This window comes from Ovis canadensis, chromosome 12, assembly GCF_042477335.2.
Source record: "Ovis canadensis isolate MfBH-ARS-UI-01 breed Bighorn chromosome 12, ARS-UI_OviCan_v2, whole genome shotgun sequence".
Taxonomy (NCBI): Eukaryota; Metazoa; Chordata; class Mammalia; order Artiodactyla; family Bovidae; genus Ovis; species Ovis canadensis.
The window spans coordinates 49,296,850-49,322,224 of NC_091256.1; the positions used below are offsets into that span (position 1 = coordinate 49,296,850).

The 25,375-nt window shown below is 37.5% G+C and overlaps 1 protein-coding gene across 2 annotated transcripts in view; it reads left to right on the top strand.

Annotated features, from left to right (window-relative positions):
• Nucleotides 1-3,589: 3,589 nt before the first annotated feature.
• Nucleotides 3,590-25,375, top strand: part of FMO2 (flavin containing dimethylaniline monoxygenase 2) — a 47,456-nt gene continuing 25,670 nt past the window's right edge. Inside the window, exons 1-2 of one of the 2 annotated variants that reach the window (XM_069545655.1) lie at nt 3,590-3,820; nt 5,838-5,975. In XM_069545655.1, the coding sequence (XP_069401756.1) occupies nt 5,844-5,975 (132 nt within the window). In that variant the 5' untranslated portion in view covers nt 3,590-3,820; nt 5,838-5,843. The remainder of the gene's footprint in view (nt 3,821-5,837; nt 5,976-25,375) is intronic. The other variant, XM_069545656.1, reaches the window with a different exon arrangement.

Here is a 25,375-nt window from a genome sequence, read left to right on the forward strand (position 1 = left end):
AGTAATGCCTATGGCCCTGAATTAACCAAATGAATTAATGTATATAAAAGTATTTTTACACCTTAAAATACTTTGTAAACATAAAATACTATTAGAAAATATCTGCTTCCCAGAAGGCAACTTCTCAAAACATAGTAGAAACTTGTAATACACAATGTGATCTAAGGGTCAGTGGCATTGGAATCACCTGGAATCATGTTAGAAATGAAGAATCTCAGACCCATTCCATATTTATTAAACCCACATCTGCAGTCCCAGATGGCTCAATGGTAAAGAATCTGCCTGGCAATGCAAGAGATACGAGAGACTCAAGTTCAATCCCTGGGTCAGGAAGATTCCCTGGAGAAAGGAATGCCAACCCATTTCAGTATTCTTGCCTGGAGAATTTCATGGGCAGAGAAGCCTGGTGAGCTACAGTCCATGGGGTCACAAAGAATAAGACATGACTGAGCGACTAACAAGCACACAACAAGTATTTTATACATTAAAGTTTGAGGAACACTGTAGACTTTCATGGAGAAGGCAATGGCACCCCACTCCAGTACTCTTGCCTGGAAAATCCCATGGGCGGAGGAGCCTGGTAGGCTACAGTCCATGGGGTCACTACGAGTCAGACACGACTGAGCAACTTCACTTTCACTTTTCACTTTCATGCATTGGAGAAGGAAATGGCAACCCACTCCAGTGTTCTTACCTGGAGAATCCCAGGGACGGGGGAGCCTGGTGGGCTGCCATCTATGGGGTCGCACAGAATTGGACACGACTGAAGCGACTTAGCAGCAGCAGTAGACTTTCAAATGGGCATACACTTAGCAATTTCTCTTTTAGATTTTTATCCTGAGAATATAATGTGGTAAGTGTGGAAGACATACACATAAATAAAATTCATGACAGCTTTTTCATAATAGCAAAAACTTGGAAGGAATCCAAAGATACACTGATAGAAAATTGGGCAGGTGATTGGTGTTTCATTTGTGGATACACTCATTCTCCCCAGGAGGCTTTGTTGCCCCTTGACATACCTAATTTCCAGCTAGGGTTATCTGTTGAGCAAGCTTCTCAGCTTGTGCTAATGGCAAGAAGATGCCTGCTCCCAAGCTGATGGCTGATGCCATGAGCATAGTTGTATGCTCATTTGGACACAAAGGGTATTAATATCTCCAGACAGATTATCTACCTGGAGCATCAAAACATTTGCCCAAGAATTGAATCTCCCAAGGGTTCAAACAGTTTTAAAATACTGCTAGCAGCATATCCAGGTGTTTTCTCAAGTACAATTACAGGACTTTTACTGAGATCATAATTAACTAGAGAAGGGACAGTGAAGATATAACTGGAGAACTGCTCACAGGCCACTTAAAAAATTTGTGACCCAATGTCAGTAAACTGGCTTTTTCCCTCTTTAATTGAGAAACATGTTCAGCCTTTCTGTTCCTTAGTTTTGACTATTGCCTTTGAAGTTTCTTTTACTCTTGTTACAGAGTTACTTTGCTTATTAGACAGAGAAAAACATTCCACTGTGACCAAACAGTTTGGGAAATTTTAGGAAAGTGATGTTTCCTGAATACTTATTTTAAAATATCAAACTATACTTCTCCACTCGAAGAGCTTATTTCTCTGCTTTATTTTTCTCCATGGCACCCATCATCAACAACTCTACTTGTTTATTGTTTATTGATTGCTTGTCTGGCTCCCTCCACCAGAATGCAAGCTCTATAAAGGAAAGAAGTGTTGCCTCTTTTGTTCATTGCTGTATGTACAGCATTTAGGAAGTGTCTGACACCTAGGAGGTGTTCAACAAGTGTTTGTTGAATGAATCTGCATTAAAAAAATTTTCAGTATCCTTAGGTCCACTGGTCTTGCTGGCTAGAGAACAAAGTCCTTCATCATTTAGACTATATCCAAGGTATACTATGGAATAGGAAATGGCAACCCACTCTAGTGTTCTTACCTGGAAAATTCCATGGACAGGGGAGTGTGGAGGGCTACAGTCCGTGGGATCACAAAGAGTCAGACACAACTGAGCACAGCAAGGTACACGAAGGCTTTATAGCCTCTTGATTTAGTCTTCCTAATTAACGGTAGTGCTAGTAATTGAGATTGTAAGCAAAGGTAAGTTATCCAGTTCTATATCAAGGTAAAAAGACAGCAATAGACAGGAAGATATTAGAAGTCCTACTAGATTCATCCAAGCGAGCAGATACCCAAGCAGAGACATATGATGATACATAGCTTTGGGGAGGGTAAGCAATCTAGGAACAGGTAAGTTAAGTTAGGATCCAGAAGTCATCAAGTCTAAGAAAGCCAAGCCAAAACAAGAATGTAAGCTCCAGAATATATGTTTGTGTGTTATACACACAGTCATGTCCGACTGCGATCCCATGGACTATAACCTTCCAGGCTCCTCTGTCCATAGAATTCTCGAGGCAAGAGTACTGGAGTGGGTAGCCATTCCCTTCTCCAGGGGATCTTCCCAACTGAGGGACTGAACCCAGGCCTCTGCATTGCAGCCAGATTCTTTACCATCTGAGCCACCAGGGAAGCCCGTGTGTGTGTGTGTGTGTGTGTGTGTGTGTGTGTGTGTGTGTGTGAAAAGATTTTTAAAAGAATGTAAATTCCATGAGATCACTTGTCCAGGCATGGTGATATGTCAGAAATAGAAATGGATATTCGTTAGATGGAAAATTAATCCATCAACAAAATGGAATTCACGCAGCCATTTTTAAAATGCTGCCATAACTGGGACAACCCTGAGGGATGGGATGGGGAGGGAGGTGGGAGAGGGGAGGGGGGTTCAGGATGGGAGACACATGTACATCTGTAGTTGATTCATATCAATGTACAGTAAAAACCACTACAATATTGTAAAGTAATTAGCCTCCAATTAAAATAAATAAATAAATTTTTAAAAATAAATAAAAAATAAAAATACTGCTTTAAGTTTATTTGAGACTGTGTGAAATTTGTAGGTTGACAAAAAGTTGACCTGCTTATACTGCCTTCTCATAAGTGTGAATTCTCTCTGCCTTTGCTTAAATCATAAAAAAATTAAAATTTAGTTCTTTTGCACTGTTCTCATTATGACTAATAGTATTTTGGAATGTTTTGAATAAATATGATTTTTTTTGCATTATGTCTTCTAATGTATATGTATGACCTATGGAAATCTATTGATTTTTTTTTTAGTATTGTTATATTGGGTTTTGGTATTTCCTTTTCTATTCATCAACTTTGCTAAACCTGTGCCATTTTTAAACATTTTATGTGCTTCTGTATTATATTAACCAATTAATGGTTGTTGTTAAAGTGTATTTTGGAGTTATTATTTAAAAAAAATAAATACACATGTTCAGTATTTTATTAAAAAATGTTGCTATAGTTATAAAGGTATTGCTATATTGTAGAGTGAAAAATCAAGTTGGAAATTACATGTAGAGTGCGATTCCATTTTTGTTTGTGTGTGTGTATTATCTACATATATAAATATGAAAGATAAACAAAAATGTTATGGTGGGTAAAGGGATAATTTGGACTTCTTTTTATGAGCATATTTGCTAACTTGTTAATGAGCATTGGTTATATCCATTATATCAATAAAGAGGATTTTTAACCCTGGACCTCAGGATATAGGTCTCTTGCTTCATTTCAGGACTCCTGACAAAGACCTTGGAGTTTCAGCTGTCAGAATGCTGGAGGAGGAGGACTGCAAGCTCCTCCCATTCCCACAGGTTCCTCTGACTCTTAAAAAGCTTCTGATTACCTCCCAGCACACAGTCTACACAGAAAACTACTGTCAGCGCACTCAAAGGCAAAAACAGAGGTAAGGATTATAGCTGGGGAAAGAGACTCAAAAACAAAAGCTCGGCACTCTGAGGAACTTTACTGAAGGGGAGGCGGGGAGCGGGCCCAGTGTAGCCGCGCGGAAGTTAGGTCTCCTATTTGTGCTGGAAGTCATTTCTCGCTCACATTCTCGGTAACAGGGCGAGGAGGGGGAGCCTTTATCAGAGGGCTCCGGTTCCCGCGCTCCCGCCCGCGCCGTGTAATCTCGCCCAGCACCTTTCCTTCCCTTTCGGTTATGGCTTGACGAACCCTTCAGGACTCGTCGGCCAACGTTGTGGCACATTCTGGAGAAGGAGGACCCTTTCTTCTAGGGCAGTAAAGACAGTACTTGCAAGATGACGGGTCTAGTCATCCTTGCACAAGGATAGCCTTCTGCGCGCTTTGGGGACTCGAAATGTTGGGACTCCTCAGGCACTAAGTACTGAAGTCCAGCTTAGTCTCTTGAAAACTGTGTTCACTGTTTGACAGTACGGGCACAGGTGATAAAGACTGCAGGTTCATTTCCAGACCCTCCAAATAACGTATCACACAAATTCTTTTCTTTCCCAATATTAGGTTTATATTATACTGCACTCTATTTAAAGTGTGCAATACCATTATGTCTTGGGCTCCCCTGATACCTCAGTTGGTTAAGAATCTGCCTGCAATGTGGGAGACCTGGGTTCAATCCCTTGGCTGGGAAAATCCCCTGAAGACGGGAAAGGCCGCCCACCCCAGTTATCTGGCCTGGAGAATTCCATGGATAGTCCATGGGTTCTCAAAGAGTTGGACATGACTGAGCCACTTTTACTTTCACCATTATGTCTAAGAAAGGCGTAGTCTTTAATTAAAAAATACTTTATTGCTAAAAAGTGCTATCATTTGAGGCTTCAACAAGTCCTAGTAGAAACATCAGAGATCACTGATCACCATACAAAACAGACTAATAATGATCAAGTTTGAAAATCCTAAGAATTACCAAAAGGAGCCAGAGGGACGCAAAGGAATCAAATGCCATTGGGAAAATGGTGCTGATAGACTTGCTCCATGCAGGTTTGCCACAAACTTTTGATTTGTGTTTAAAGAAAAGCTGGATCTGTAAAGGACAATAAACTGAAGTACCAAAGAAAAAAAGGAGATATGGCTGTAATTCCTTCACTTTGTGCTAGTTATGTTATTTTAGTCACAAATTGTTTTACTTTTTAAATTCTTTTTCTGTATCTTGCTTGTTCTTCTGGTGGCTCTTCCATCAAAAAACCACTAAGTCAGAGGAGTGTAAATTTCTGTAGGGGTGTCCCCTGGGCATGGGACAAAGGAGGACATTTCTTGAAGTCTCATTTTCTCTTTAAATATATGACTCTTAGAGAAGGAAATGGCAACCCATTCCAGTGTTCTTGCCTGGAGAATCCCAGGGACAGGGGGAGCCTGGTGGGCTGCCGTCTGTGGGGTCGCACAGAGTCGGACACGACTGAAGTGACTTAGCAGCAGCAGCAGCAGCAGATCTTTTCAGAGAAGGAAATGGCAACCCACTCCAGTGTTCTTGCCTGGAGAATCCCAAGGACAGGGGGAGCCTGATGGGCTGCCGTCTGTGGGGTCGCACAGAGTTGGACACGACTGAAGCAACTTAGCAACAGCAGCAGCATATCTTTATTAAGGGGGAAGTGGTAGTCTCTCATGCAAAAAGAAAAAAGAAACACTGAGTAAAGTTGTTTCAAAATAAAATTTAAAAAAAAGGAACTTAACTGAAGACTGGCTCATATCCCTGGTACTATGTTTTTGAATCAGTTGGCTTTGTTAAATAGGTTGCTTTTAAACGTTAAACCAAGACATGACACAACTTAGCTTCTTTCAAGGGGAAGAGGAGACTGGGATTTGACTGGTGAGGCTTTTTATTCAAATAGTGCTGCTTATTAAATGACCACTGCTACAGCATTTAAAGCCAGTTGCTATCCACACCATAAGGACTGACTTACCTGTTGCCTCAGTGAAGCAGCATTAATTGATCAACTCCTTGACAGGATACCATGGCAAAGAAGGTGGCAGTGATTGGAGCTGGGGTCAGCGGCCTGATCTCTCTAAAGTGCTGTGTGGATGAGGGACTCGAACCCACTTGCTTTGAGAAGACTGAAGATATTGGAGGACTGTGGAGGTTCAAAGTAAGTGAGATCTTCTTGTTTCTTGAACAGGTTGTTCCGCTATTGTAGGGTGATTCATACTACTGAGCCACTTTGGCTTTTCCTTAGCAGTTTTGATCAGATTTACTTCAAGCAGGAACTAAAGAAATAGGCTGGTGCCCAGATAGCCAACACGGCCTATAAAAGAATCTTTCCCTCTGGATGCAACGGTTGTCTTGCAGCCTACATTTTTGTTATTCTCAAAGCAATATAATGATATTAGAGAGCATATTACAAAATAGAAGTGAGAGGCATTCTGTTCAAGACATGATTTGTAGTCTAACCATCGAGCTCTTGCTTTTTCAGAGAGGGAGCTCTTATTACTGCTGACTTTTTTCTGACAACAAAATAAACAATGTCTGCTTGGCTTTCTGATAACACTGTAGTGTAACTATGGGCACTCTTTAAGTATCTATTGTTATCGTTCAGTCACTCAGTCGTGTCCAAGTCTGCAACCCCATGGACTGTAGCCCAGCAGGCTTCCCTATCCTTTAAGTATACTATACTTTTTATACATATAAAAGTATATATTATAAAAGTATGCTTATAAAAGTATATAGTTTTATCCTATACTATACTTTTAAACTACATTTTTACTCATTAAATTTATTCCATTAACCAAACTCAAATACTGGTAATACTAGCTGTCCCTCAGAGTTTGTATAAAAATTAAAGAAAGACACAAAGATAGATAGCTATAAAGATTTATAATGATTTCTTCCCATAATCTTGTAAGTAAATAATTAGCTGGCCATCTCCTAGGTGTGAGACCTTGGGTGAGTTATTTACATTCCTGCATCTTAGTTTTCTCAGCTATATAATGAGCTATATAATGAGGAGCAACAGAAAAGTATGATTATCTCATAGTGCTGTTTTAAAGATAAAGGGAGATAATTTATGCAAATAACTTCAAATATGGCAAACATTAGCTGCGATACCTATATTCATATTTTATAGACAAGCAAACAGAGGCTGAGGGAGGTTAAATGACTGGTCACTCAGCTGTAGGAACCAACATTCAAACCTTAGTCTCCTAAGCAGGAGCCCCTACTTATAACCATAATTTGCATTCCTGCTCAGAAAGGTTAAACAAACTTTTATCTCAGAACTCAAGAGCAGTGACTTTCGGATTATGTATCAAGTACATTCAAATGAGATATTAAAACTGGTGAGAACACTCCAGACACAAGTGAAAGATTTTCAGTGCTTGAAAGCAGACTCTCACACCAGCAGAGACCATCCAAAGGGCTCTCACTACAAGCTGACTCATCAAGGAGATGGCAAGAACATCTAACGTGTGTGCTTTCCCAATTCAAAATGAGTCTCATGCCAAGAGGAATTTTTTAACATTGGGTTTCTCAACTGTATATAATTATAAGACATGCCTAGAAGGTTTCTTAAAGATATAGATTCTTGAACACCAGCCCAGACTTACTGAATCAAAATCTTTTGAGGCAGGGAATCTATTTTTGACATGAGTTCTAAATGAATCCTATGATGTGACAAGTTCGGCAAACATTGCTCAAATACCAAACAAAAAAAATCTGTGTTTTCAACCATTCAATCACAGTCAGAGCTAATGATGAAGATGTTGATCCTTATATAAAACAGGTAACTTTGCTGAGAAGAAACTGGAAAACAGCTTGAATCATATTCATTTCTTACTAACAACTAATCATTAGAATCATTATAGCTTTACCTGAGAGTGTGAAATGGAAATTTCTGTCTTACCCAAGGATGTGTTATTTTGCCTACTCTGGGTTCACATATAGATTCCATTTCAGATATTTTCCCCAGGTAGATTTTTTTTTCACCTAAGAAAGAAACATGAAATTTCAATAAGTCCATGTTTAATGATAAATTTGTCATTGCTTTATTACCCAATTTGGGATTTACTATCAAAGAGCCAAATGTCTCTTATTTAATTATCATTAACTTGGACACAGAAGAGTGAGAGTTATTTTGAGAGGTCTATCAAAAATATGACTTGATGGGTTCAAGTGGTACAAGAAGGCAGTGTAGAAAGATCCTGAACTCACTTCCTCCCATGTACACAACAAATCCACAGCTACATATGGAGCAACTCTCTCTGGGAAGGACCTGAAAATGAGCTGAAAAGCCTGCCACAACAAAGAATAAAGGGGCTGCATTGAGATAGGTAGGAGAAGCAAAGGCATCATCTTTCCCCAAACCCCACCCTTGGCAGAGCAACCCACATGTGTCAGGGATCTCATGAACAGAGCACTTCTTCCTGAAAAGTGAAGGGTTTGTGCCCCACATCAGGCTCCCCAACCCTTGGGACCTGCTCTGGAGAGATCAGCCTCCAAAATGTCTGACTTTGAAAAGCAACAGGGCTTTCATCTAAGAGAATATTAGGCTTGTAGGGAATGGGGATTCCGCTCTTAAAGAGCTCATGCACAGACTCATTTGCCCTGGAATCCAGTACAAAGGCAGCAGTGTGGGAAGTGCCTAGACCACATGTGAAGGAGTTTCATTTACTAGTCTTAGAGCATCTGCCAGAGGTGCAGGAACTTGTTGGGACTGTGGCTGGAGATGGAGGCACTAGGCAGAACCATTTTTGCATTCTCCCCTCCATTACTAGCACCGCTCGCTGTTCGCTGCACCCTGCCAATGCACTGATCCTTTGGTCCTCCTAAAGACTGCTAAACAATTACCCTGACCCCCAAGCCACTCCCAGGGCTCCACCGAAGCTGGTGGGCAGGTGCAGACCACACAGTGGATGCCCCTGGCATGCTTGGCTCTGAAGACCAGCACAGGGTGGATTATGTTCTGGGTTCCACAGTCTGACAAAAAAAATAAGAGAGAGAGTTCTTGGCACCTCAACAACTGGGACCTATTAAAAACTTTGACTGCTTAGATACTCAGAAGGCTTGAGACAGCCAAGGGGTAGGGCAAAGTAAAATGGTAAGTTTCTTCGCTTACACAAGGCCACTCCCTCAAAACTGGGTGAGTACCAGCTGTTTTCCCTGGTACATAGAAACAAACTCAGAAACAGAGAAATGTTCCAAATGAAAGAACAATAAAACCCCAGGAAAAAAAAAACATAACGAGGCCTATATGGGAGTATACTAACGCATGTATATGGAATTTAGTAAGATGGTAACGATAACCCTGTATGCAAGACAGCAAAAGAGACACAGATGTATAGAACAGTCTTTTGGACTCTGTGGGAGAGGGAAAAGGTGAGATGATTTAGGAGAATGGCATTGAAACATGTATAATGTCATATATGAAGCAAATCGCCAGTCCAGGTTTGATGCATGATACTGGATGCTTGGGGCTGGTGCACTGAGACGACCCAGAGGGATGGTACGGAGGAGGAGGAGGGAGGGGGGTTCAGGATGGGGAACATGTGTATACCTGTGGTGGATTCATGGTGATGTATGGCAAAACCAATAAAATATTATAAAGTAATTAACCTCCAATTAAATAAATTTATATTTTAAAAAAAGAATCTAAAAAAATAAAAGTACATATATGTATAACTGAATCACTTTGCTGTACACTTGAAACTAACATAACATTGTAAGTCAGCTATATGCCAATAAAAGTTTTTTAAATTTAATGAAACAAGATATATAATTTATCTGTAAAGCCCTAAAAGTCATGGTCATAAAAACATTGAAAAGAATGAATGAACACAGCAAGAAGTTCAGCAAAAAGATAGAAAATGTATCAAACATTTCAGTACAGCTAAAAGATAGAAAAGTACTAAACAGAAGTCTTAGAGCTGAAGAATATAATAGCTAATGAAGAACACACCGAAGAGGTTAAACAGCAGACTAGATGAAGCAAAGAAAGAATCAATGATCTGGAAGACAGGGTAGTGGAATTCACCAAAACAGAGCAGCAAAAAGAATTTAAAAGTGAAGACAGCCTAAGGGACCTAGGGGACAGCATCAAATGGAGTAACATTTGGATTGTAGATGCCTCAGGAGAAGAGAGAAGGGCACAGAAAACTTATTTGAATAAGTAACGGCTGAAAATAAACCTAACCTCGGGAAGGAAACAGATGTCTGTCAGAATGGCTATCAGTTAAACACACACACACACACAACAAATGCTGGCAAAGATGTAGAGAAAAGGGAACTTCCATATACTGGTAGTGGAAATGTAAATTGGTGCATCCAGCCACAGTGGAAAACGGTACAGTTTCTCAAAAAACTAAACTAGAACTTAACCATATGACCCAGCAATACCATTTCTGATTATTTATCTGAAAAAAACAAAAATACTAATTCAAAAAGATACATGCACCCCAATGTTCATAGCAGCATTATATACAATTGGCAGGATATGGACACAACCTAAGTATGCACCAACAGATGAATGGATAAAGAAGATGTGATGTGTGTGTGTATACTATGTGTGTGTGTGTGTATATATATATATATATGTGTGTGTGTATATATATATATACATATATATATACATATACTATTTAGCCATAAAAAATACTATTTAGCCATAAAAAATAATAAAATTTTGCCATTTGCAACAATATGAATGGATTTGGAGAGTACTGTGCTAAGTGAAAAGTCAGACAGAGAAAACAAATACTATATGACTTCACTTATATGTAGAATCTAAAAAATAAAGCAAACTGTTGAATATAACAAAACAGAAACAGACTCAGCGCTATAGAGAACCAACCAGTGGTTACCAGTAGGGAAAGGGAGGATGGGAAGGGGAAAAGGAGTGGGAGATTAGGAGGTACAAACTGTTAGGTATAAAATAAACTATTGTTATTTAGTTGCTAAGTCGTGTCCAGCTCTTCTGCAGTCCCATGGACTGTACCTGTGAGACTCCTCTATCCATGGGATTTTCCAGGCAAGAATACTGGACTGGGTTGCCATTTCCTTCTCCATAAATAAGCTGTAGTGAATATTTTGTAACTATAAATTGAGTATAATCTTTAACAATTCTGAATTACTATGTTATATGCCTGAAACTTACATAATATTTTACATCAAATATACCTCAATTTCAAAAATATTTTAAACAAAAGTGGTTAAAAAACTATAACTACAATGATTAACTAAAGGATACACAGAAAAGATATAAAATGTGACATTAAAACATAAAATGTGGGGGGTAATATGAACATGGCTGAGTATGACTGAGTCCCTTTGCCATCCACCTGAAACTATCACAACATTATTAACTGGCTGTACTCCAATACAAAATAAAAAGTTTAATAAAAAATAAAATAGAGACTGAAAAAGCAATTGAAAATATCAATAAGGAGTTGATTCTGTGAAAAATAAACAAAATTGATAAAACTTTAACCAAGTAAAAAAGAGGATTTAAGTGAGTAAAATTTTTAAAAAAGAAGAGTTAAAACTAATTCCAAAGAAGTACAAATGATCATAAAGTACTACTACAAATATGTCAACAAATTGGACAACCTAGAAAATATGGACAAATTCCTAGAAACATACAATCTTCTAAGACTAAATCATGAAGAAACAAAAAATCTAAACAGGCTGTTACTAATAAGGAGATTGAATCAATGATTAAAACAAACAAACAAAAATCTTAACATAAGTCCAGGACCAGATGGTTTCACTGGTGAAATCTACCAAGCATTAAAAAAATATATTTAGTACATATCCTTCTCGATTTAATACCTAACTTCTCCAAAAATCTGAAGAGGAGGGAACACTTCCAATCTTATTTTATGAGACCAGAATTACTCTGACACCAAAACAAGACAAGAATACCACAAAAAAGAAAATTATAGACCTATATTCCTAATGAACATGGATGCCAAAATCCTCAGCAAAATATTAGCAAACTGAATTCAATAATATATTTAAAAGATTATGTACCATGGTTAAGCAGGATTTATTCTAGGAATGCAAAGATGGTTCAACATACTCAAATCAATCAGTGTGATATACCACCTTAAAATGAAGGACAAAAATCATATGATCATTTCAATAGATACAAAAAACTTTTGACAAAATTCAATATCCATTTACAGAAAAAAAAATCTCAGTAAAGTGAGTATAGATGGAATATACCCCAACATAATAAAGATGGCATGACTAGCCCATAGCTAACTTCATATTCAATGATGAAAAACTGAAATCTTTTAAGATCAAAATAAAGATACCCAGTCTTGCTAATTTCATTCAACATAGTATTGATTGGAAGTCCTAGCCAGAGTAGCTAGTTAGAAAAAAGAAATAAAAGGCATCCAAACTGGAAAAGAAGACATAAATTGTAACTGTTGTAATTGACATGATTCTTATATATAGAATATAGACTATATATAGATATATGTATATATAAATAGATGTATGTGTGTATATAAATATAGATATATGTATATATACACACCCCCTAAAGATACCACCAAAAAAAATTCAAACAAATTCAGTTGCAGGTATAAAATTAATGTACAGAAGTCTGTAGTTTTTTATACACTAAGAATGAACTATCAGAAAAAGAAATTATGAAAATAACACTATTAGTAATTGTGTCAAAAAGAATAAAGTACACTTAACTATGAAAGTGAAATATCTGTACATTGAAAAATACAAGATATTAATGAAAGAAGTTTAAGAAGACACAGATAAATGGAAAGATATTTCATGCCGACCAATTGGAAGAATTAATATTGTAAAAATGTCCATATTACCCAAAGCAATCTAAGGATTCATTGCAATCTCTATCAAAATTTCAACGGCATTTTCACAGAAATATAACAAGCAATGCTAAAATTTTTAGAACCATAAAAGATCATTTTATATAACAATAATCCTAAAATTTTCATAGAATCCAGGAAAGATCAGCCAAAGATGGAGAAGCTCTATCCTGTCAGCAAAAACAAGACCGAGAGCTAACTGTGGCTCGGATCATGAACTCCTTATTACCAAATTCAGAGTTAAATTGAAAAAAGGAGGGAAAACCACTAGACCATTCAGGTATGACCTAAATCAAATCCCTTATGATTATACAGTGGCAGTGACCAATAGATTCAGGGGATTAGATCTGATAGACAGATTGCCTGAAGAATTATGGATGGAGGTTCATGATATTGAACAGGAGGCAGTGATCAAGACCATCCCCAAGAAAAAGAAATGCAAAATGGAAAAAATGGTTGCCTGAGGAGGCCTTACAAATAGCAGAGAAAAGAAGAGAAGCAAAAGGCAAAGGAGAAAAGGAAAGATATACCCATTTGAATGCAGAGGTCCAAAGAATGGAGAGGTAAGAAAGCCTTCCTCAGTGATCAGGGCAAAGAAATAGAGGAAAATTATAGAATGAGAAAGACTAGAGATCTCTTCAAGACAATTAGAGATACCAAGGGAACATTTCATGCAAAGATGGACAGAATAAAGGACAGATATGGTATGGATCTAACAGAAGCAGAAGATATTAAGAAGAGGTGGCAAGAATACACAGAAACATACAAAAAAGATCTTCATGACCCAGATAACCATGATGGTGTGATCACTCACCTAGAGTCAGACATCCTGGAATGCCTTAGGAAGCATCAATACAAACAAAGCTAGTGGAGGTGATGGAATTCCAGTTGAGCTATTTCAAATCCTAAAAGATGATGCTGAGAAAGTGCTACACTCTATATGCCAGAAAATTTGGAAAACTCAGCAGTGGCCACAGGACAGGAAAAGGGCAGTTTTCATTCCAATCCCAAAGAATGGCAATGCCAAAGGATGCTCGAACTACCGCACAACTGTACTCATCTCACATATAGCAAAGTAAAGCTCAAAATTCTCCAATTCAGGCTTCAACATTATGTGAACCATGAACTTCCAGATGTTCAAGCTGTATTTAGAAAAGCCAGAGATCAAATTGCCAACAACTGTTGGATCATTGAAAAAGCAAGAGAGTTCCAGGAAAACATCTACTTCTCCTGTACTGACTATGCCAAAGCCATTGACTGTGTGGATCACAACAAACTGTGGAAAATTCTTCAAGAGACAGGAATACAGACCACCTTACCACCTCCTGAGAAATCTGTATGCATGTCAGGAAACAACAGTTAGAACTGAACATGTAACAACAGACCGGTTCCAAATCAGGAAAGGAGTACGTCAAAGCTGTATATAGTCATCCTGCTTATTTAACTTATATGCAGAGAACATCATGAGAAACCCTGGGCTGGATGAAACTCAAACTGGAATGAAGATTGCCGGGAGAAATATCAATAACCTCAGATATGCAGGTGACACCACCCTTATGGCAGAAAGCAAAGAAGAACTAAAGAGCCTCTTTTAATGAAAGTGAAAGAGGAGAGTGAGAAAGTTGGCTTAAAGCTCAACATTCAGAAAACTAATTTCATGGCATCTGGTCCCATCACTTCGTGGCAAATAGGGAAACAATAACAGACTACTTTTTTGGGGCTCCAAAATCAATGCAGACGGTGACTGCAGCCATGAAATTAAAAAACACTTTCTCCTTGGAAGAAAAGTTATGACCAACCGAGACAGCGTATTAAAAAGCAGAAACATTACTTTGTCAACAAAGATCTGTCTAGTCAAAGCTTTGGTTTTTCCAGTAGTCATGTATGGATGTGAGGGCTGGACTCTAAAAAAAGCTGAGCACCGAAGAATAGAAGCTTTTGAACTGTGGTGTTGGAGAAGACTCTTGAGAGTCCCTTGGGCTGCAAGGAGATCCAACCAGTCCATCCTAAAGGAAATCAGTCCTGAATATCCATTGGAAGGATGGATGCTGAAGCTGATACTCCAATACTTTGGCCACCTGATGCAAAGAACTGACTCATTTGAAAAGACCCTGATGCTGGGAAAGATTGAAGGTGGGAGGAGAAGGGGACAACAGAAGATCAGATGGTTGGATGGCATCACCAACTCGATGGACATTGAGTTTGTATAAGCTCCGGGAGTTGGTGATTGACAAGGAAGCCTGGTGTGCTGCAATCCATGGGGTTGCATAGAGTCGGACATGACTGTGCAAACTGAACTGAACTGATAGATCCCGAATAGTGAAAGCAATCTTGAGAAAGAATAGCAAAGCTGGAGGCATCACACTGTCTGATTTCAAACTATTACAAAGCTTTAGTAGTCAAGAAACAGTATGGTACTGTCATACAAAAAAAAAAAAAAATAGCACATAAGTCAATGGAAATGAACAGAGAGTCCAGAAATAAAGCCACATATATAGGGTCAATTAATTTACAACAAAGGAGTCAAGAATACACAAAGGGGCAAGAATAGTCTTTCCAATAATTAGTGTGGGGAAAACTGAAGAGCCACTGTGAAAAACTGAAAATGGATCACTATCTTACACAACACACAAAACTGGCTCAGTATGAATCAAAGACTTGAACACAAGATCAGAAACCATAAAACACCTAGGAGAAAATGGAAGCAGTAAGCTCCTTGACATCAGTCTTGGTAATAATTTTTTTGTATCTGACTTGAAAACAATAGCGACAAAAGCAAAAATGAACAAATGGGACTCCATCGAACTAAAAAGCTTCTGCTTAGAAAGAAGTTTAGCTTCCTTCTGCTAAAGGAAACCATTAGCAAAATAAAAGTGCAACCTACTGAATGAGATATTTCAAAATCATATATCTGATAAGGTGTTAATATTCAAAATATATAAACACTCATACAACTCAATAACAAAAACAAACAATCCAATTATAAAATGGGCAGAGAATCTGAATAGACAGTTTCCTAAAGAAAACATACAGATGGGCAACAGGTACATGAAAATATGCTCAACATCACTAATCATCAGGGAAATGCAAATTAAAAACACAACAAGATATCACCTCCCATGGTTCAGAATGGCTATTATCAAAAGGACAATAAATAACAACAAGTGTTGGTGAGGATGCTGAGAAAAGAAAATCCTTGTGCATTACTGGTGGAAATGTAAAATGGTGCAGCCACTATGGAAAACAGTATGGAGGTTCCTCAAAATCTTAAAAATAGAACTACCAATAATAATTAAGGAATTCTAGTTCTGAGTATTTATCTGAAGAAAACAAAACCACTAATTGGAAAAGATATAATGCACCCCCATAGTCACTGAAGCATTATTTACAACAGCCAAGATAGGGGAATAACCTAAGTGTCCATCAAAAGATAAATGGATGTGGTATACATTGGAATACTACTCAGCCATAAAAAAGAATGAAATCTTGCCATTTGCAACATTAAGAATAGATCTTGGGTATTATGCTAAGTAAAAGTAATTAAGACAGAGAAAGACAAATACCATATCATTTCACTTATATGTGGAATCTAAAATATAAGCAAAATAAAACTCATAAATACAGAGAACAGATTGGTTGCCAGAGGATAGAGGATTGGGGAATGGGTAAATGAGATCAAGAGGTACATAATTCCATTTATAAAATAAATGTCATGCATATATAGCATAGTTCAAAATATTGTATTACAAATATTGTATTACAAATTTAAAAGTTGCTAAGAGGACTTCCCTGGTAGTCTAGTGGCATGGGTTCAGTACCTGGTGGGAGAACTAAGATCTCACATGCCACGAGATGTGGCCAAAAATAAATAAATAAATAAAGATTGCTAAGAAAGTAAATCTTAAAAGTTCTCATCTCAAGAAAAAAAGAACTTCATAACTTTTTACCACGACAAATGAGAAATAGGACTTACTGTGGTGATCATTTCACAATCCATACAAATGTCAACCATTGTGTCCTACATCTGAAATTAATACAATTTTGTATGTCAATTATGATTCAATTTATATATATGATTTGATTAATTCCAGGAAGATGCTTTCTGCCCCAAAATATTTTTCCTGCTATCACATTCCTCATGTCTAAAATTTCAGAATTAGAGATATCATCCTGTGGGATAGAAGAGTTAGGTTAAAATTTGAATTAGTTCAGTTCAGTCACTCAGTTGTATCCAACTCTTTGTAACCCCATGGACTGCAGTATGCTGAGTTTCCCTGTCCATCACCAACTCCCGGAGTTTACTCAAACTCATGTCCATCGAGACGGTGATGCCATCCAACCATCTCATTTTCTGTTGTCCCCTTCTGCTCCACCTTTGATCTTTCCCAGCATTAGGGTCTTTTCAAATGAGTCAGTTCTTCGCATCAGGTGGCCAAAGTATTGGAGTTTCAGCTTCAGCATCAGTCCTTCCAATGAATATTCAGGACCAGTTTCCTTGAGGATGGACTGGCTGGATCTCCTTGCTGTCCAAGGGACTCTCAAGAGTCTTCTCCAACAGCACAGTTCAAAAGCATCAACTCTTCAGTGCTCAGCTTTATATTCCAAGCTTTATTAGATATAAAATGGTTAAGTATACAGCTCCCTGGCACTTGCAACAATATCACACTTCAAACATCCCTTAAAACTATATCCAAGCGATAAATATAAACAATTTCTCTACCCAAAGAAGACAAAATCATCACTGAAGAGTGAAACATGCAATAAGCAAAATTTCACAAGCCTCCAATGGGACCACGAGAGGGTCCGGATTTCCAAGAGACAGTTGTGCCAAGAAAGGAGCTGCTGAAAATTCTGCTGGGAGCCTCCACATCCACTTCCAGCATAACTTGCCTCTCCACAACTCTACCAATCAGAATCAATGTTAAAATATATCACTGTTTAACTTCTATATTTACACACAATTCTTCTAAGATCACTTAATACATTTAGTGGTGACAAGTTAAAACAAAAATTTAAAATTCCTGCCCCATTTCCTACTCGGATGGTGCTAAATTCTTCCGAAAGGTTCTCTAGCACTTTCTAGTGGCCATTTTGGAACATGAGAAAGGTGAGTAATTAACATATATTTTAGTACTTTTCTCCAGCAACAGGAAACATTTGCCATGCACCATCTCATTTTTCTTCACAATACTTCTAGGGCATAGGTGTTATGATTATCCTCACTTAACATATGAAGAGTTTAGGATAAATAACCTGCCCAAGGGAATATAGGTAGTGGGAAAATAATAAAAATGAAAGTCTGAATGAATCAGATAAAAATCACTCCCCTCAAAAAATTTATGGTCAATTCGTTTTACACTTTCCCACTATAGCTTGTGCTTCACTAGGTTTGAATGCTGCACCTCTACTAAAGGTTTAATGTGCACTAGCCTTTTCAGTTGGAGAAGGAAATGGCAACCCAATCCAGTGTTCTTGCCTGGAGAATCCCAGGGACGGGGGAGCCTAGTGGGCTGCCATCTATGGGGTTGCACAGAGTCGGAAACAACTGAAGTGACTTAGCAGCAGCAGCAGTAGCCTTTTCAGTATTTGCAAAGCTAATGCTGTCATTTATATAATTATTTGCATATGAATTATCTCATTCTATACTCACAATACGTTAGTTTTTATTAACTCCAACTTAAAAGTGAGAAAGCCAAAGTAAGTGATTTGCCTATAGTAACTAATAAGTGGTAGATGACAGTAAGATGACATAATAAGATGTCTAAGATGCCACAATATTGAGGTTAAACTTCTATGTTTACCCTCATGCTTCATCTCACAGAATTCTAATGATGAATACTAAACTTGGGATCAATTAAAACCCCTGTGTGTTTTTCATCTGAACCCCTATCTTTGTAAAAACTAATTTTTTAATCTTAATTATAGGATTTCACATTTGTGCATGTTAGACATTATTTAGTTGGTTTTATTCTTAGTCAGAGTGTTTATATGAAGTTTTAATCTTCTATTAACTTTTCTGTGTTGAATAATATTAGAATATTTACTCGCACCATATTAAAAATTAAATTCAAAATGGATTAAAGACCTAAATATAAGATCTAAAACCATAAAACTCCTAAAAAAGAACATAGGCAGAACACTCTTTGATATAAATTAGAGCATATTTTTTATTTGTCTAAGGCAAAGAAAACAAAAGCAAAAATAAACAAATGAGACCTAATGAAACTTAAAAGCCTTTGCACAGCAAAGGAAATCATCGACAAAATGAAAAGATGACCTACTGAATGGGAGAAAATACTTGCAAATGATATGGTTGATAAGGGGTTAATATTCAAAATATATAAACAGCTCATACAACTCAGTATCAAAAAAGAAGCAACTCAATTTTAAAATGGGCATAAGTCTTGAATAAATATTTCTCTAAAGAAGACACACAGATGGCCTACAGGCATATGAAAAGATGTTTAACACTGCTAATCAGAGAAATGCAAATTAAAACCATAATGAGATATTACCTCACACCAGGGTGGCTATTATCAAAAAGACCACAAATAAGAAATGTTGGCAAGAATGTAGAACAAAGCTAACCCTTGTATACTGTTGGTGGGAATGTGTATTAGTACAGTCACTGTGGAAAACAGTATGGAATTTCCTCAAAAAATTAAAAATAGAATTACTATACAATGCAGCAATTTCACTGCTGGGTGTATATCTAAAAACACAAATTCAAAAAGATACAGGCACCCCAGTGTTTGTAACTGCCAAAATATGGAAGCAAACTAAATGTCCATCAACAGATGAATGGATAAAGATGTGGCAGTATACATAATGGAATACTACTCAGCCATAGAAAATAATGAAACTCTGGCACCTGCAACAACCTGTGGATGGACCTAGATAGTATTATGCTTAGTGAAACAAGTCAGAGAAGGACAGATACTCTGTTATTGGTTATGTGTGTAACCTGAAAAATAAGACAAACGAATGTATATAACAAAACAGAAACAGACTCACAGATATCGAGAACAAACTAATGGTTACCAGTGGAGAGGGGGAAGAGAGGAGGGGCAAGTTAGGAGTATAGGACTAACAGATACAAGCTGCTGCTGCTGCTGCTGCTGCTGCTGCTGCTAAGTCGCTTCAGTCGTGTCTGATTCTGTGCAACCCCATAGATGGCAGCCCACCAGGCTCCGCCATCCCTGGGATTCTCCAGGCAAGAACACTGGAGTGTGTTGCCATTTCCTTCTCCAATGCATGAAAGTGAAAAGTGAAAGTGAAGTCGCTCAGTCATGTCTGACTAGTAGCGACCCCATGGACTGCAGCCTACCAAGCTCCTCCGTCCATGAGATTTTCTAGGCAAGAGTACTGGTGTGGCTTGGCTACCTTGTATAAAATAAATAAGCTAAGCAACAAGGATATATTGTACAGCACAGGGAAATATTAGAAACAAGTTCTAATGGAGTACAATGTATAAAAATATTGAATCACTATCTGTACACCTGAAAGTACTCTAATATTGTAAATCACCTATACCTCACTTTCTTAAGTGTTTATTTGAAGTTTCAATCCTCTGTCAAGTTTCTATGCCTCCACACTTTGGGTATATACAAATTTGATCATCTGTATTTGTCTCCATCAAATTTGCTAATTTAAATGTTGATAACAGATGAGACTGTGAAGTAGACACCTGGGAAATCACCAAAAGGAATTTCCCCATATGGTGCCATTTTCGCACTGACCAAAACACGTACTTTCTTTATTCTATGCCTCACAGCCTCTCTTCTGTTTCAACTGGCATGTTTTATTAACAGCACATTATGTTCAGTTTAACATTAGACAGAACTAGCTTAGAACAAAGAGCCATTTCCTTCCCTGAAAAGATAACCGCCTTACCCTTGTTTTACTTTCAGAAGTTCTCTGTGATAAATGTATCACAGCATTATTCAATATATATTTTTGTACATTGTTGTCCATTTAATAGAACCAAATTCAACATGTTAGATATTAATAACTCTCCAGGAAAGCAAATATAAAATACTATGGTTCTTAAGCCTCTTTGCCAGCTGTTTAAGATATCTTTTGATTGGTGGTTTAGTCGCTAAGTCGTGTCCAACTCCTGCGACGTCATGGACTGTACGCTGCCAGGCTCCTCTGTCTGTGGGATTCTCCAAGCAAGAATATTGGAGTGGGTTGCCATTTCCTTCTCCAAGGGATCTTCCCGACCCAGGAATCGAACCCAGGTCTCCTGCACTGCAGGCAGATTTTTTACCAACTGAGCTACAGAGGAAAGCCCTAATTTTGGTTAGTTTTCCATAATTTTTTTTTAAAGAAGTAATGTTTACATGTATAGAATAGAAAAAGTTTATAACATAATATTAGCAAAATCATAACATTTGCATGCATAAAACAAAACAAAGTTTATAGCATACTATCAACAAAACCATTTATTTATTCCCATTACACTACTATTTTAATGTATCATTTAGTAGTATCTTAGTATCATTAAGCCCTATTTACAATGAGGGGAAAATGCTCTGGTTAACATGACTTCTTTCACTCATTCAACAAACATATCACCTGGTTGCATAATATGCACCAGGCATATATTAGGTACTAAAAAGACGCAATTGTACAGTCTCTGCCATCAAAGGGCTCGTTTTTCAGGAGGGGGGTGTGGCGGGAACTAAAGAAAATCCAGAGTGCAGATTTATAAAAGCTGAAACACTGAGTGTTATGGAAAGCACAGAATCTCACTCAGCAGAAGGGTATGACACTTTTATTTGTCTTGACAATAAACAGATCAGATATGTGAAAATCCATCTAGGCTGAGCAAATGGCATGTGCAAAGGTGTGGAGATTTGTGAAACTTGATACACTTAGAGAATAGAAAGTCACGTAATGTGGCTGGAAAGAAGGATGCAGGTGGCTGAGAGATAACTCATGAGGCTGGAGAGAAGAGCCAGAGTCTCACCATGAGGACCTTGTGTCCCATGCCAACGAGTGTACCATTTACCCTGAAATCAGTGAAGACAGTGGGCAGTATCTGAGTCAACGAGTTTAATTAGGGGGCTCTTTCAGTGATCAAGGGTAGAAATTAGGGAAGTACCATCCCAAAGGAGAGAGGGCAGAATGCAATGACACTCTAATAAAGGGTGTGTCTCCCAGTGTTCATTGTGCATAACAGTCAGCTGGGGAGCACTTCTAAAATACAGATGTCTGGGCCCAAACCAGACCTACTCACCCTTTTTATACTTTTCAAAGCTCCCCTGGATTCTTCTACTGGAATTAGTCCATAGATTAGCATTTGAGAATGACAGTTTTGCCTCTGACTGTAGGACAAGGACCCACATGAGAAAAGAATCTAAAAAAGAGTGGATGTAAGTATAACTGATTCACTTCACTGTACTGCAGAAACTAACACAACATTGTAAATCAACTATAAGCCAATTAAAAAATTAAAATTTTTAAAATAAAAATAAGATGCTAAAATAATTAAAATAAAATGCTAAAATAATTAAAATAAAAATATTCTTATTGGTAAGAATTTAAAGTTTCAATTATACTTATTACAAGTAACAGAGCAGATAAAATCCACCTGAAAAAGTGAAAATATGGAATATTAGGATATTTTCAAAGAGATAAATTTTATTTCCAAACTGCTTAGAATAACTAGCCATGAGAATAAACCTTGGATTGTTAGAAGTCAATATAATTACATTTCATAACAAAAAATATTTATAAGATTTTATATTTACATTTGTAATAAGTGGATTTTTGCTTTGTAAGCTTGCTCATTCTAGATTAAATATTAGCTTTATAATCTTTCTTAAACTTAATTTAGTTTTTATATCCTTTTCATCTTTAAGAAATCAAAGATAAACTTCAGTCCAGCCTATAATAAAAGATCATAAATTCTAAATCGGTGTTGTCTGAACTAACTTGGTTTTGGTACATAATCTTCTGACTTGCAAAAAAATTTATATTAAGAAAAATACTTACCATATGATCAATTATCTTAAACAAGTATATTGTCACCAATTCTATTTGTTAGGAAATTCAGGCTATTAATCTGTATTTGTGCTTAGCTCATTTTTAGGCAGTGCTTGTGTTTTAAGTAAATATATGAGTTAAATTTATCTGTTTTGAAAGTCAGGTCTCCTGTCCTTGCCTTGGTTGAGAGCAAAGCCTCCCATCTTATTTCTCTACCTTCCATCCCCAAAGCCCAAACTGATTTTAATTCAATGTGACAATAAGCTCCATGAAGATAGAAAACTGTTTGTCCTGGTAATACTTTACCCCTAACTCCAAGCTCAGGGCCTAAACAAGATATATAGTTGATAGATATTAATTTATTTACTTTGGAGAAGAAAATGGCACCCCATTCCAGTACTCTTGCCTGGAAAATCCCATTGATGGAGGAGCCTGGTAGGCTGCAGTCCATGGGGTCGCTAAGAGTCAGACATGACTGAGCGACTTCACTTTCACTTGTCACTTTCATGCATTGGAGAAGGAAATGGTAACCCACTCCAGTGTTCTTGCCAGGAGAATTAATAAGAATCATCTCCCCTTTATAACCCCAGGAAAACTCAATTATACCCAGATTTATCTAAGCCTATAGGCATCTGCTTCAGCCAGTATAGGAAGAAGCGCACATGGACAGAAAGCATTTTTTAATAGTTGTCTACCAATCAGCCTAAGTATAAAGATGATTACTTGATGTTCAGTAAAAGAATTTTGATGTCATCATCAGTTGTGTCAAATTACACAAGTAAAACCCCCAAAGGAGAGCCTTGCCCTGGCCCTGAAACTACTATAGGGGCTCAGACATCAAAACCAGTTGTCATCACTCAAAATTCCCTTAAAATGACCTGACAGAGGAGCTAACCACATGTTAAAGCCAATTTAAAGCACTTGTAAAAACTAACATGTTAGCTCTACTGTAACAGTCCGTGTTATTCTGTCTCAAAACTATGACTGGTTCAGTAAGACTAACTCTAATGGCCAGTAGTAATGCAAGAGAGGCAAACGTGGATGGAGCACTTATTTAAAGTCAGGCATTGTGCGAAGCATTTTATCTAATCTCATCAAAGCCTCATGACAGCTGTCTTACGGAACAATTGATGAACTCCATTTTACAGGAGAAAAGGAGGAATCCGACTTACGTAACTTGTGTATGCTTTGTGCATATATTACACCATTTTATATAATGGACTTGAGTATCCTTGGATGTGGGTATCCACAGAGGGTCCTGGAACTAATCCCCTATGAATACTAAGGGATGACTGTATTATGCAATTTGAAGCTAGGTTGGAAAACAAAAATACCATGATTTATTCATCCAAAGTTCAGATTATATCCTTGTATATGAGACAGAAAGCACTTCATATTTGAATACAAACTCCCTTTGCCTTCTGTAAATACATACAGTTAATAATAAGACCACACCAAATTAATCACCTAGAAAGCTGACATGCCCTAGCATGACTAGTTTTTACCAAGCCACTTAATACTGCAACAAAGCTATCATCTGCACCTTAATTATGGACTAGGAAAGATAAACAATCTGCTCATGGGAAAAAAGGCATCTGACTCCTGGCTTCTGGTAGGCATGAGTGAATGAATGAATGAGGAAGAGAGTGCAATGTATGAGGGAGGAGGATCTCTACAAACTCGGATTTTATTGGTCTTATACGGCATGATCTGAGAGCAAACATCGTTTTAGCCTTGGAAAATCATGTTAGTACTGATAATCTCTGGACACAGTGAAGCCCAACACATATAAAGAGCTTTGCTGATAAAAGAGGAAAGATCCCACAGTTTAACTCTTTGAAATAAAGTATAGCCTCTTGTAAAGAAAATTCAGATGTGATAGATGATAGTGAGTGTGTTTGTATCAGTTCCTGTGGTGTCAGAACAGCTGTCTGGATACCTTTATTTTATGGTGAACAGTGAGGAGTCACTGACAACTTTGCTGAAACTTATACCTTCCTCTGTAACAATAGACAGTAACAATACTTTTGAGCACCTAGCACATCCCGAAGCTCAGAGGCACTGACTGGTCCAGGCTCATACAGCCTGAAAGAGATTAATTCAAACCCGTGTCTAACTCAAAGCCCAGGCCCCTGCTGCTAGTCCAGGTTGCCTCTTTCCATGTCCAAAAATGTAAGGAGGCTTGACCTAAAGATCTGGCAGGAAAGTAATAATTGTCCATAAGTAATGGTAAGAAAGCAACATATACAACTGATTTATTACAATGGTAGAATTAGAGTTGGATATTTACTGTCCTTTATTTACTATTCCATAGAGAACATTATAATGCCATTTATGTTAAGATTAGGTAATTTATTGCAATTAATTCATGAGTTCCTATAATCTTTCCTTTTTTTTTTACATCCTACCCTGGTGCTGAGTCATTATAGCAACTACTACATGCTGGAATATACTTAGTCTCTGCCTGTGCAGAAGCATCTGTTGAGTTTTGGGGTGGCGTTATTTACATTTTCTTATAAAGCTTGTTTGATAACATTCTGACTTCACAAACACTGAATCACCACACTTGGCTCTTACATGATTTAACATTAAATCATTACACAGACCACTTCTTGTAGAGGAAATTATAAACTCAGACACAGCATGTGCTATCTCCTGAATTATCAAAGCATACTCAACAACACTCAGAATCAAACTTAAGGTTTGACTGAGGAATCTA